General features: G+C 36.4%; 1 protein-coding gene across 3 annotated transcripts in view; it reads left to right on the top strand.

Annotated features, from left to right (window-relative positions):
* The window catches only part of LOC131072079 (uncharacterized), a 358,141-nt gene that overhangs the window by 106,995 nt on the left and 237,067 nt on the right, over positions 1–14,079 (top strand). For all 3 annotated transcript variants that reach the window (XM_058008113.2, XM_058008112.2, XM_058008114.2), the window contains exon 11: positions 5,670–5,748. In XM_058008113.2, coding sequence (XP_057864096.2) covers positions 5,670–5,748 — 79 coding nt within the window. The remainder of the gene's footprint in view (positions 1–5,669; positions 5,749–14,079) is intronic.

Here is a 14,079-nt window from a genome sequence, read left to right as displayed (position 1 = left end):
GTTTGTTGTTCCAGGCAAAGAAAATCACCACCGACTCTTATAGAACAAAGGCATTCAATACTGAATTCGCTTTTTTTTTAGATTGTCGTTTGGGATTCTCTATTAGATCTATCATCGCTATAGTCAAATCAAAATCCATGATCGGAAATAATTGATGGAAAAGAAAACTGCTGCTTTTTGCTGCCTGAAGAGGATACATTGACTGGATGAAGATCGCAGTCATATTATTTAGTCAAAGAAAGACTACTAGGGTTTGCAGAAACTAAAAAAAATCAACAAATGTTTCCAAACCTATGACCTCCTCAAGAAAATAAATTTGTTAGTAGCAAGGCAGAGAGCAGCCATGGCTGCCTTTGTAGCCACTACAATCCCCCGCTCGCCTACAGGACATCTCTTACACTTAGGCCTTAGCCCAGGTTTCAAACCCCTTACATCCAGAGTCAAGCTGCGCAAGCTCGCGATTAAAGTGTCGAAGATGACATAACAGTTTCGTCAAATGAGAAGAACCTCGTGGTTCTTGGGGTCAACGTTTCGAGCTGCAGTAACGGCAATGGAACTGCATTTGAGGTGGGAAGTTCTGCTTCTTTTATTTCTAACTCGAACACAAATGGCAACGAAGCGGCTAGAGTTTCTGTTAATGGCAGCAAGAAAAGGTTAGCATTCGCTGAGAAGAAAAATAGCAACAGTGCGACGACGGGCTCTGTTCAGTTTGACAGCTATATTGGTGGAAATGGCGCTTATGCGAGGGTGGAGGAAGATAAGAGAAGCAAGGTGGAAGAAATCGGGCAAGAGGCATGGTTTAAACGGGATGGACAAGATAATCTTCAGGACAAAGAAAATGAGACTGATTGATAATATTTTGCCTTAAAGAACAAGAATGATTTTCTGGGGAATTGCGATGTGAGATTAAGATGATTGAAACTGTCCATGTTTTGAGGGTTGATTAGGAGGAACTTGAGACGGTCATACTACAGATTGAGGGCATGGTTAGAATTGTTAATGGTGCATACTGGGGATGCAATGCTAAGTTGCTTGGTATTGATACTGACAAGTTTTGTGCTAAGGTTCAGATTGAGAAAAGTATCTATAACGGGAGATTGCTGACGGCATCTTGTGAGGAAGTCACGCAGGCTGAAGAAATGTATGGAGACATAGCTTGCAGCCATAGGACTGAGTTGAGACATCTCTCGAAGAGGAAGAACCTATACAAATTGCGATCCATTTCTTTGAAGAGGAGGAAATAATATTCAGAGGGAGTTTGACAAACCAACAGAGGCAACCTTGGACGAGGAGGTCAGGAGGTTGATGCAAGTACTTGGAGTTTTAGAGGGAGCCCCATCATCAAGAGGTGGAAGCCCTTGTTAATTCATTTTTCTCTAAGACAGAGAAATTTGAGGTGAAAGCCCTTGTTAATGCATGTTTCTCTGAGACAGAGAAATTTGAGGTGAAAGCCCTTGTTAATGCACTTTCTTTGAGGCGGAGAAATTTTGAGGTGAAAGCCCTTGTCCATCTCTGAGACGGAGATGTGGTCCTTTCCACCCTCTCGGAGTAGCCATGGTGGATATCATGTTGAGAAACTCCGTGACAACATCACGTTGAGAGACTCCGTGATGAAACTCTTGTACATCTTTGAGATTGAGATGCGACTCTCCACAATTGGGTGTAGCCATTGTGGACGTCATGTTGAGAGACTCCATGATGAGGATTACTGGAAAAATACCTCTCTAGCTAAGAGGGAGTGTTGATGTTTATAGCGGCCAGAGATTTTTTTTCTCAAGTTAAATTAAATAAATAAATAAACTACCTTGGCCGACCTAGTTGAGAGAGATGCATCTCTTGGGTGAAGAGGTGCATGTGTGGTATGAATAAGAAATAATTTAGTCTTTTGATCAATTAATTTCAATTTACATTCCTGACCTAAACAAATCAACAAAAATAATCTTTCAATATCATTTGCAATAAAGAACAGAAATCTGAAAGGGCTGACCTTTATTAGCAACTATCAACTTGTACATGATTTTTGGTGCTCAGAAATTCTTATAACAGCATTCAGGGAACAAACAACCACACCAATCCCTTGCATTCAGTTTGTCTTCAGCTCCTAAACAACCAGAAATGAATAGCAGCAAATACACTCACCACTCGGAACAACCAGTGACAGCTATCCTTTAGATCATTCTTAGTTGCTGGAACAGAGCTATGGAAAGCTACAGGAATATACAAGAGTTGTCATATGATGTCTAGAAATCATATATAACTCTCATGTCCAAGAATAAGGTAAGTTACAGTAGATGTGGGTCACTATTCATGTCCAATACAATCTCCAGCAAAGTTTAAAACCATCCAATATGGCTAAGAATAGCAGAAATGAAGGGCACATCTGAGAATATGGAAATAGGCAGCCAAGAAGATAAGCAAACAGCAACATCAATGAATGATTTTATCCCAAGCAACAAGATCTTTTTACATTAGTCTCAGACTGAAATGGTATATGGTGAGACTCCCAAGATTGCAGATCTGATATTTGAAGCTTGGCCAAAGAATAGTCCCCGCTTCTCAAATAAAGGCTTATGCTATTTCCAATGCCTTGTTTGCAGTAGCAGGGTTCCCATGTTGCTTTAAGAACACCTCACACCTCCAACAAATGACCTCATTCAATCTTCATATGCTATCCTTCCCCATAGGACAAACAATGTAAGGGCAGAATGCATCGAAACGACCTCCTTTAAGGCCACAAACTCACTCAGGAGCTCACACGTAGCTGAAGAGGGAAATCCATGCCATACTTTTCAGTGCCTTCGACTGTATGAAAATGTAGCTTTCAATACCTTCGGCTATTCTTCTAAAGAGATATAACAACTCTTTTATTTGAACTATAATCATTCATGCCACCAATATAAATCAAATATTGAATTCAGCCATTCATAATGTCCGCAAGTAATGAGAAATAATCTTCAAAACATCATGCTGTGCCATTAATATTTGCCATCGACCAAGATAGATGGTTTCACGGCATATGCATAAATATTTATGTGCGACTCTTGATAATAAGCTAGCTGTCCAAGTCCCATGCCAAAAAAAATTTCCAGCAAACATTTGATGACGTTTTCCTTTCAAGATAATCAACTCAGAATTCGCTCCATTACTTTAAAATAATTGCCCAAGAAATATATTCAATATGGTTCTCTTTGCTAGCTGTCCAAGTCCCATGCCAAAATACATTTCCAGCCAACATTTGTGATAATGCCTACTTAGAATGCTTTGTGATATGAGCCTTTTGTGGAGGCTCTTCTTGGTTGGATTTATTTTTAGCCAATCTTGCAGTGCTTCTTCATAGGACCAAGTTTACCACAATAGTGACGTGATATTTCCAGATTCTTCGAAGTATCTTCAATATTGCCTTGACCTTTCTTCTGAGGCCACTTACATTTGCCCTTGTCTTTGGCTACAACGACCTGTTCCAAACTATGTGAAGCATGACTGCTACCAAACCGCTTCTTCCATCTGCCCTACTGCAAGAGCCTATTGCACAAATCTTCGTACTTCAGGTCAACATTAGTAGATGTGATGTTGAGTGTCTCAATGAAATATTCATATGCTTGTGCTAAAATTTTCAATGTTATAACCACCATATCTTCTTCTATCTTACGACCTTTGGGTTGCGGTTGATTAGGAATGCCTTTGATCTTTATCAAATGATCCCGTAAAGACATCTTCTCATCCATCGTGATTGAGAATAGCATATTCTCCAAGAAGAAGGCCTTGCTTTTATCTTATGTTTCATGCAGATCTCGTAGGTGCTTCCAAATTGCTATATAGGTTTTGCCTGTTTGAACCTTTGGAAGCATCTCTCAACGTGATAGTTTCTCAATAATGCTCATCAGACTTGTCTTGGTCTTCATTCGCAACCATTGGTCAAGTGTCAGTACCAAGGACAATCTTATTGAGGCATCTATAATTTAAGTTCATGAGCATGTGTTGTTTCCAGGTGTTGTAATTCTTGCTAGTGTAGCATTGGCTGCCTTCCAACATGACGTTGGGTAATTATGCCATCCCTCCTGCAATCCAAAATTACAAAAATAAAGAATAGTTTCTGCCTTGAAAGAAGACCACAAAATTTTAGGAGATTCTTTTGAAAATCCTAGGCAACAAACAACACCTGCGATTTATCAAAAAATCATCAAAAAATTTGCAACAAATGTTTGGAAAATTCAGGATGTACATAGAAATCCTAGGCGTTGAACCTGAAAAAATGCTCAAAATTCCATCTTTCAAAAAAATCAAATGCCATGCCCTATCCACAGGTCTCAAACTAGTCAAACTTTTTATAAAAATTTAGCTGATTAGGAAACTCTGGATGGCGCCTTAGATCCAAATTGTCAAAAATGTTAGAACAATTCCCTTCGCGCACCAAAAACATGTCAAATAGGTCTAAGAGCACCAAAAAACCCATGGTTTTTACTGAAAAATCGTTATAAAAACTGTAGATAACTCTAGCTGCTGCAATTATAAGAACGATGCAATTTGTGGAAATCTATCATGATTTTAGTAGTAAAAAATAAACTGTGATTCATCACAAAAATTTCCCACAATTTTTCATCAAAAATCATCATGATTTCTGCTGATAAAATCTGTGATTTTAAGAGGAAAAGGGTGTACAAATTTGACAGAAACTTGGTCGCAAATTTTCAGAAAGAAAATATTCCACGATTTTAATGGAAACTTGGCCGCGATTTAAAAAAATCGAAATTGATTCTGCATGCCATACTGTACCATATTATGTCCTTTTTATTGTTCTATTTCATGTGCGTGAATTGTCATTGTAATATTTCGTAGATGTCACTCGTTCACTGATGCTGAGTTGTGTGACCTGGGCTTTAATAACATATTACAAAAAATACAAGACATAGAATGATTACCAAGATATTCGATATTAATAAAGGATGTCTCCTTAAATAAAATATAGAAAAGATCTATCTATAAAGGATAAGATCGACAACTAAGAAAGAAAAGAATATAACTTAACTAAAAGAATAAAGAATATTCCTAAAGTCTATTTTAAAGACTTAATTGACCATTATAAACTAAATACTACAATATTACTTTTATAATTGTGAACTCAAGTGCACAAAGATAATGTGGTTATTGGTCACATTAATTTTTAGTGGATTAAGGATTCCATAGAAACTTGTTATATATTAGACTTGCGCAAGTTAAAAGTTTAGATGGTTGACTATGGAGAATGAGAAGGCAGGAATACTTTCTCTCTATAATATTTTTTAATCATATTGGATACATTTTTTTGTGTGTGTCCCGTTCTAACAGTAAGAGTCCTCTCTGAATCAAGTGTTCTTATATTAAAGAAAGGTAGCTCTCCAGTCACTTTTTGGAATACTGAATTAGAACTGGAAATAATTTTTCTTTATAATCGAATGTTGTAGATGTTTAAAAGTAGAAAATACAAGTTAAAAAGGAGTTTTTTCACTGCAGTTTTGTTATATTGTATGCTGCTTTTTTGTTGTTTAGTAGTTTATTTGACATTACTTGCCATGTTTCAATTCAGACAAAACTTGCTCTTGATAATTCTTTGGTTTCTCTGATGGGAGGAACTAAGATGCACATGTTTGTAGGTTGCAAAAGTTAATAGTCATTTTCCTGTTCATCTTCAGTGCAGATTTGTTTTCTGTCTCTGAATATTACTCATCGGAGCTTGTAGCTTATGTGCGTACGATACTGGACATAATACCTGTGAGTTTTCATCCAACACTCTACGATCAATTGAATGCGAGATTTTTACCGAAGAGAGAATTTATTTTTTGTGTGCATTCCTAGCACTATCTGTGGTATCTTCACTGATTGAATTTTGTTGGTGCAAATTTAATTTGTCAGTATCTGTTGTTCTATTAGAACTTCTCCAATTTTTTTCATTTTCTGTGTGTGCATGATAAGAAGAAATTGCTTGAATGGAAGCTCTAATTTAGGAGCATATTTCACCAAGTCAATGCTAATGCCAAGTTCAAAATCTTTAGAAGAGATGGAACTTAATAAGATAAGATGACAAATATTCAGCCTAGTGTGTTTTTTAAAATCAGTATAGGGAAGCAGCAGCAGATTTACACTAAGATATACAGCAATTATCAAAGAGCTATTAATGTAATTGTGTAATTGACAGCAATAGATAGATGATTCGATAAACTGGAATCAAATCCCGCAAATATGAACTGATACTATCATTAAAGGTGGAACCTTTGAGGGTACCTTTTCAGACTAAACTAACTTAATTATACTATGTCTAGCAGTAGTGATCCCACAAATATGAACTGATATTATCATTAAAGGTGGGACCTTTGAGGGTACCTTTTCAGGCTAAACTAACTTAATTATATTATGTCTAGCAGCAGAATGTACTTAGTTTACTTGATACTTAACTATATACGAAATGCACCCAACTGCCTCTTATGCTGCATACATATTTTGAACTTTTGTGCATGTAAGGTTATTTTCTTATGGTGTTTGTTGAAATTATTGTTTCATTCTTTATTTCAGTTTTGTATTTAAAGCCACTTTCAACAACAATTTTTTCATCAAAAATTATATTTTTCTTAGTATCTAGTGTGACGGTAATATGTTGTGAAGTGTAATTAGGTGTAGTGTCTGCTAAAATTTAATGATGCTCAACAAAAAAATAAAAGTGCACACTAGGGGATGTCACAATGCAAACATTATATATTCAATTGTAACAGTCAGTGTAATTCACAATTCATTGGAATATTGTGAAAATACTGTATATACAAGTCAAAAGTAAATATTTGTCATGATAAATGTTGAAGTCTCATCATCATAGTAATATATCAGGTTATTCCAGCCTTCATCTCAGTTTTATATTTAAAGCCATTGTCAATGTGATTTTTGTTGTCAAAAACTATATTTTTTGTAGCGTGTAGGTTGTTAGTGTGCTCTAGAAGTTAATGATGCCCACCAATGCCCACTCTAGTTAGTATTAGTTGCTGATGGGTTAACCTATTATTTGGACTCTTGTAGGCTAACATGTTTGGATAGAGAGTCTTAGTGGCAGTTCCACTGGGTTCAGTTCTAGGGCCTTTGCAGTTAGTGTGTGGACTTAGTTGAGGGACTTATTATTTATGGTAAGTCAATCTGGCAGTAGTGATATCTTTAGTCAGGGCACCTGGACACATGGGGGTTATTTAGTGTTGACTCCAGCTTCAGACGACACATCAAAAGACTGAATATTGAGGGAGATATTAATATTTTAGTGGTTAAGTTATTAAATTAACTTATATGGATATTATAAAGTCATAAAGTGACTTTATTAAAATTAGAAGCCACTTAAATATGATAAAATGATTTTTATTAAATCACTTAAGTGAATTTGGACTCCCAAAAAGCAAATTAAACTATGGAGAGTAAATTAAATACATTTAAATGACTTTGGGCATACTTTCTTGGGAAACGTGCCATTTGGAGTTATTATAAAGTTATATTATTAACTTTATTAAAAAGTGGGCCACTTAAATAATAGTAAGTGAATATCAAAAGGGTATGCCCAAGTGGGGAATTAATCCAAATGCTGCATAAAGTATATTAAATACATTTTAAATGTATTTAACTCCCTTCAACAGGAAATCACACTTTTTGGAGAATTATGCCTTTTTGGGTTTATAAAGGCAAAGTAAGCAATTCGACCTCTATTATTGATTATTTGACATTGCTTGTTATTTTGCTCTGTGGAATTCTTTGACAAGGGTTTGAGAGGTTTGGCCATTGGAGAACGGAAGCTCTTTGTGGATTTGTTATTGTGAGGTTGTGGAAGATCAATTGAATTATTGCAATTGGGAAGGCTTCATTCAGGAGTCTTATTGTGCTTCAACAGAGATTCTTTTATCCAGATACTGCAGATTTTTCAATAAGTAAAGGGCAAATCAGGTTAGATGCCCCTTTTAGCAGCATACTTCATTTCAATAAGCACCCGTACAATTTCCAGTTGCTGGCCGTACAATTAAGGCTTGGCGCATGGGGTCCAGAAAAGGGACGTTTTGTCCTGGAGGGCTGAAACGCCTTCCTTCTTGCATTTTGGTTGCACAATTTCCAACGCCTAGCACATACAAATTATTCCATTACTTTTCTGGCTTGAAGAAATAATTTCCTGGACTTGTACACCCATTTTGGTTAGTTTCCCAGCTCTGGTTGACAAACTTCATAATTCTTTATTTAAAATAAGGTGAAGACCTACGGGTATGTTTCATGTATTAGTTTCATTTGCAGCAATTATCTAATTCATAATATAGATTCAATTGCCTTATATTTGGTATGCATTCAGTTTTATGAGCAATTCTTTCTTGGTGCACTTGTTATTTTTTTTTCAAATTGTTCAAAACCCTTAAAAAATCCAAAAACAAATCAGCAATGGTATTTCAGGAGAGTTAGAACCAGCAGGGTTCTTATAGGCACACACTGGAGAATGTCATAAAGTAACTAATGAATTTTCAATTGTAATGGTCAGAGTAATTTGAAGGAATATTATGAAATATTGTACACATAAGTAATAAGTAAATATATGCTATGATAAATGTTGAGGTGTCAATGTCAGGAATAGGTTAGTCACATGTTTGAAGTCATTCAATTTCTTATTATCAAGGAATTCCAAAAGTATATGTGAGGAAAGTGATAATGGTAAAAAAAAATCGTTCTTTTGTATCAATCATTAGATATGATGAGGTGATAAGGGATATTAGATGGAAATCCTATGTGATAATATGTAGAGGAAGTGTCCTTTTTTGTAAGTTTGTGCCATGTCAAGGGTATGAAATTATCTTATTTAATCTTGGTCAAGTTTTTAAGGCCTCTCAAAAGGTACTTCTCTTCTACTCTTTGAGATCTAGAGAGAGTTGAGCATATGTTTAGTTCACATGCTAGCTATTGGATAGTGTATATCTTAGAAGCAATTAAGTAGTGTGCTTGTGAAGTTTCTCCTAGAAAGGCTATTAGAAAGGTAAGTGCATGGAAGCCACATCGATGTGGTATCAGTTGGTAGAAGCCAAATCCTCCTTTTGGGTGATATTGTAATATAATTATAACTCTTAATTAAGTGCTATTTTAGTCCACGTCTTGTAAATATTCTTATTGTTCTTTAGTGTTCAAGTTTTGGGGATATGTTTCTGGGCACAGCAAGAACCTTTTGGATTTTGGGAATGGTGGGGGAATTTTAAGTAAAAAAACATACAGAACATAATTTGAAAAAATAAAATAAAAGTGACAAGAAGCAGTAAAAGAAGCTGCAATTTATCTTGTACATAAACAACATAAGTAAACGAAGCTGAATTTTTACAATCTTCAACAATTTGACAATCAATTGATCATATGATCAAGAAGAAGAATCTATAGTATTTAATTATATTTATGTTATCAATTATTCATTATGCTCAAGATTCAAGATACAAAGTACATGTAACACAAAGAATACCATTGCCAATCTAAGTTTAACTCATTGCCTGATGTAAATGCTGTGGCATATCCTTGTTAGTGAAATTTCTAGATCTGTCTTGCTCTTACAGCTTGACCTCAATCATCCTTGTATGTGTAGCTTGATCCCTTCCAATCTGAATCAGTTCCTTAGTTTTTGCATCTCACCATGCTGTTATACTTCCCTTGTACTTGATTGACTTGTGATCCATGAGATGCAAAGCAATGTGTACAACCACAAACTTCATTATTCTTCTAAAGGTAAGCCTGTTCCATTTGATAAAGTGAATGAAATCCACAACCACTGCCCTTGTCCTCTGCATTATTGTTTTCATCCTCACCAACAGTATTGCAATATCATAATTATTGTTACCACTTTTGTTATTTCCACTTCTAAGAAATGAAGGGCTTAATTAAAGGATGGTAGCCTATTTTATTTCTAGTAGGCCAAGGAACAAAATAAGGGAAATAATTTAATAATAGTATTTTAAGGTGGGTCCAATCATCTTTCCAAAACGGCAACTTAGATATTATTGTTAGAGCAGCTATCTAAATGAGACATTTCAAGGCCTATGTAAGACTTCATTTTAAAAGTGCTTATTTAAAATTTAGAGGGAAAACGAAAATCAAATTGAGGGCCCAAAGGGGTACTTATAAAGGAAAGGCAAATGCTCAAAGCAAATCGTCCATTTTTCATTGTATTGAATTTGATTTTAAAACTTGAGCATTCAAAGATGAGAACTCTTGGTGTGTGTGATCTGGAGGAAAAAAAACTTCATAGTTTCCCTTGTGGATTTCACAATGAAAACCCTCTTGTCCATTGTTGGCAATTCTATTTGTCATTGCATTTGAGCTTATTGTTGTGACTTATATTTGCAAGCAAACTAATACATCATCAACATATATTTTGATTTTTGAGTCTTATTGTTGTGACTAGTTTTATACTTCTCCACATTTGTAATCAAATATTTGTTATTAGATCGACAAGGTTTCTTGTCATTTTTGCTATATTTTCTAGCTGATTAAATATTCTCAAATCTCCTTATACCTTTTCAACAATACTTCTATGTAATGTCCCCTTTCTAGCACATGTTGTATAAGGTTGTCGTTAGCCTATTTCTAAATGGTTTCGTAGGCTAACCGGGACATTTAAGGGATCTTGAGGATATTTGGCCTAATTAGTTTCAGTTGCAGGCAATTCTGAGGTGTTTTGATGTGTTTTTGGGATACTTACTATTCATAGTAATTTAGTTGGGCCAGGTTAGGATCATCAGTGGTTCATGAATAATATCCTTTCAATGGTTATTGATGATATTGAGTTGAGATTTTAATAATCATTTGCTATTTTTAATTAAATTATCAATAAAGTTAAGTTATAAAGTTAAATTAAAATATTTAACTTTATTGATGTGGGAACGTGTTGATATGTATTTTGTACACGACCAAACACAGAATAAAATACCTAAAGGTACCTTATCCTCTCTTGAATAAAGCTCCCGAATGCTGAAGATATCCTAGAAGGATCAATCAGAGAAGCTTCAAGGTTCTTGTTATGTAGGATCTCTACTCGTGGATAAGCTCTTTGTGGTATGATGTGATTTTGCTGGAATCACGAGGGGACTTACACTCGATGACCTGAACGTCTGCTTTGCTGGAATCACAAGATTTCACTGGCCTAGATTTTTTGAAAAAAGGGAAAAAAGGATGAGGGCGAGGGAAGGATCTAATTCTGACACTAAGAATGTAGGAACAATGAATGACCTTTGATGAAATTCTAACTAAGTCTTGTCTTGACATCCCAGGACCATCTCCACAAGGTTAGTGCGATCTTCGGAGGAAAGCTTTATGATGTTCAGATCATCGCTACAGGCATAGACACCATCAGGCTGATGCATATCAATGAAGAAGTGACAATTGAAGTTAAGCTTAAGCTGAATGATTCCAGTTGACTACACAAGGCAAGTTTGCAATCAACAAACTGCTAGTAGTATGGATATACGAATTTCACCATCAATCAAACACATTTCTTCCACTCATCTAATAACATGAAATCAAATCTGAGAAGTATAAAGACCATGCAAATTGTTGAATCGACCCATAGATTTCACCATTTCTTCAATGAAGTGTACAAGTCTTCTACAACAACATCTTGGCAACAATCCTTGCCTTCTCTTTCTATTCTACTCTAATTGCTATTCTATCAACTGACTATTCACTATTAGCTAACTATTCACCTTCTAACTACTGACTAACTATTAGCCTTTACAAATGAGGAGCCAGGGCTTATATAGCGCCCTCAAGACAATTCAATGGCTTAGATCAATTTGAGATCAATGGCCAAGATTTTACAATGAAACCCTAATTAGGGTTTGTTACAACAAACTTAATTTTGACCAATGAAATAATTGCATTATTTGGACACATGTCTTCTCTGGAATATTCGACCAATGGATAGTCGGGGTAGGTACATCGAAGTTAGTGCCATCTTTGATGAGTCAGGTACATTGAATCTGGACATGCTGAAGTGGACCAACCTGACTGGAGGAGTGATGATTGGGATGCCACCTTGTCTTTCCTTCAAATGTTGGACTGGAAGAGGTCGTCCTTGATGAGGCTGGGCTAGAGAAGGTCGTCCTTGTTGATGCTGGGTTGGAGAAGGTCGTCCTTGTCTTGGCCTGGTCTTCTTTCATCTGCCAAAACAAACCAAAAGATGATTAAGGACACATGATAAATTCATTTCAACATAGCATTTTCAACTTAAATTATCAACAAAAAGATATTAACATGAAGTTAGTTCAAGACTCTTTCCAATGACAGGCCCTATAAGAATTTCGCCCTGGACCCTCTAGACGGGTTAGGAGCGAATTTTGCATTCCTGGCTCATTTAGACCTCCTTTCAACGTTACCTCACAATTAGCTCCTCGCCTGGCCCCAACAAGGTGAAAAATAGCAGTTTAACAGGATTTCGCCCTGGACCCTCTAGAAGGGTCAGGAGCGATTTTCTTGATTAGGCCTCAATTACCCCATTTTTCACTCCAATTCATCTTGCAAGGCTTAAATAAACCTCTCTCCAGCCTTTTCATGCCTTAGGAATCAACATCTTGTCTTGACACAAAGAGGAAATAGTGACTTTGATGAATTTCGCTCTGGACCCTTTGAAAGGGTTAGGAGCGAAATTCACCTTTTGCTTGCCTATTCACACTAAATTTCACTTTCTTCACTTCACTTCATCTGGACTCCCCATACTGAATCCACTTCCCAACTTGGCAACATTGGTTTGATCTTCACAAGGCCTAAAAAGTCAAACTCGCTCAAAAACCTAGCCAGGGACAGGACCTATCCAGAATTTCGCTCTAGACCCTTTGGAAGGGTTAGGAGCGAAATTCCAATTTTAGCTCAAAATTCACACTTTTGATGGTCAAACATCTTTCCAAGGCATTCCAAATAGCTTCTCTCACCCTAGTCTAGGTTTGACTTAGCACAAAATTTGGAGAAAAGGATGGTTTTAGTGTTTTTCGCTCTGGACCCTTTGGAAGGGTCAGGAGCGATTTTCAAGTTTTGAGCATGTTCCTCCATCCTTTCAACTTCAATTCACCTCCAAGGCTAAGGACACATTGGCTCACTCCTGTCTAGACCATAAAAATCAAAATATTAACTTGTCTTGCAAAGAAAGTAGGTGATCCTAGGATTTTCGCTCTGGACCCTTTGAAGGGTTAGGAGCGAAATCCTTGGTTTGGGCTAATTTCCATCATTTTTCAACACCAATTAACTTCAAAAGGCAAGAACATGTCTCCTCGCACCCATCCAAGCCATGAAAACCTAACGTTTGACTAGACTTGCAAGGAAAATAGGTGGTTTTAAGATTTTCGCTCTGGACCCTTTGGAAGGGTTAGGAGCGAAAATCACTTTTTGGCTCAATTCCTTCAAGTTTGATAATCATTGCTAAGTCAAAGTCGTTCCTGAGGACCTCTCCCATTGAAACTCGCCTTAGTCAGCACTTGGCTTGGCACAAAATTGGGAATAAAGGTGATTTAGAGAAAATTCGCTCTGAACCCTTTGGAAGGGTCAGGAGCGATTTTCATCATTTAGGCTTATTCCTCCATCATTTCAAGTTGCATTCACCTCAAAAGGCTAGAAAACACTTCTCCTCTCACGTTCAACCCAAGTTTCACTTGATTTTGCAAGGGAAAATAGGTGTTTGAAGAATTTTCACCTTGGACCCTTTGGAAGGGTCAGGATTGATTTTCATCATTTGGCTCAATTCTTTCAAACTTGATAATTATTGACCATTCAAGGACATGCCTAAAGACACCTCTAATCTTGACCCACACTAGACTTGGCATAAATTTGAGGGAAAAGATAGGTTTTGAGAAAATTCGCTCTGGACCCTTTGGAAGGGTCAGGAGCGATTTTCTCATTCTTGACCAAAAATCATCATTTTTTCAACTTGAAACTTCATTGCAAGGTAGAATCTCATCCTTCATTGCCCTAGGAACAAGGTTTCATGTCCAAGAAAGGTCAAAAAGTAGGCTTATAAGGAATTTCGCTCTGGACCCTTTGGAAGGGTCAGGAGCAAAATTTCCTTTCCTGGCTAAAATC

This window comes from Cryptomeria japonica, chromosome 3 (genome assembly GCF_030272615.1).
Source record: "Cryptomeria japonica chromosome 3, Sugi_1.0, whole genome shotgun sequence".
In the NCBI taxonomy this organism is placed as follows: Eukaryota; Viridiplantae; Streptophyta; class Pinopsida; order Cupressales; family Cupressaceae; genus Cryptomeria; species Cryptomeria japonica.
The sequence above is the reverse complement of the archived record's forward strand: the minus strand, read 5'-3'. Positions and strand labels throughout refer to the sequence as shown.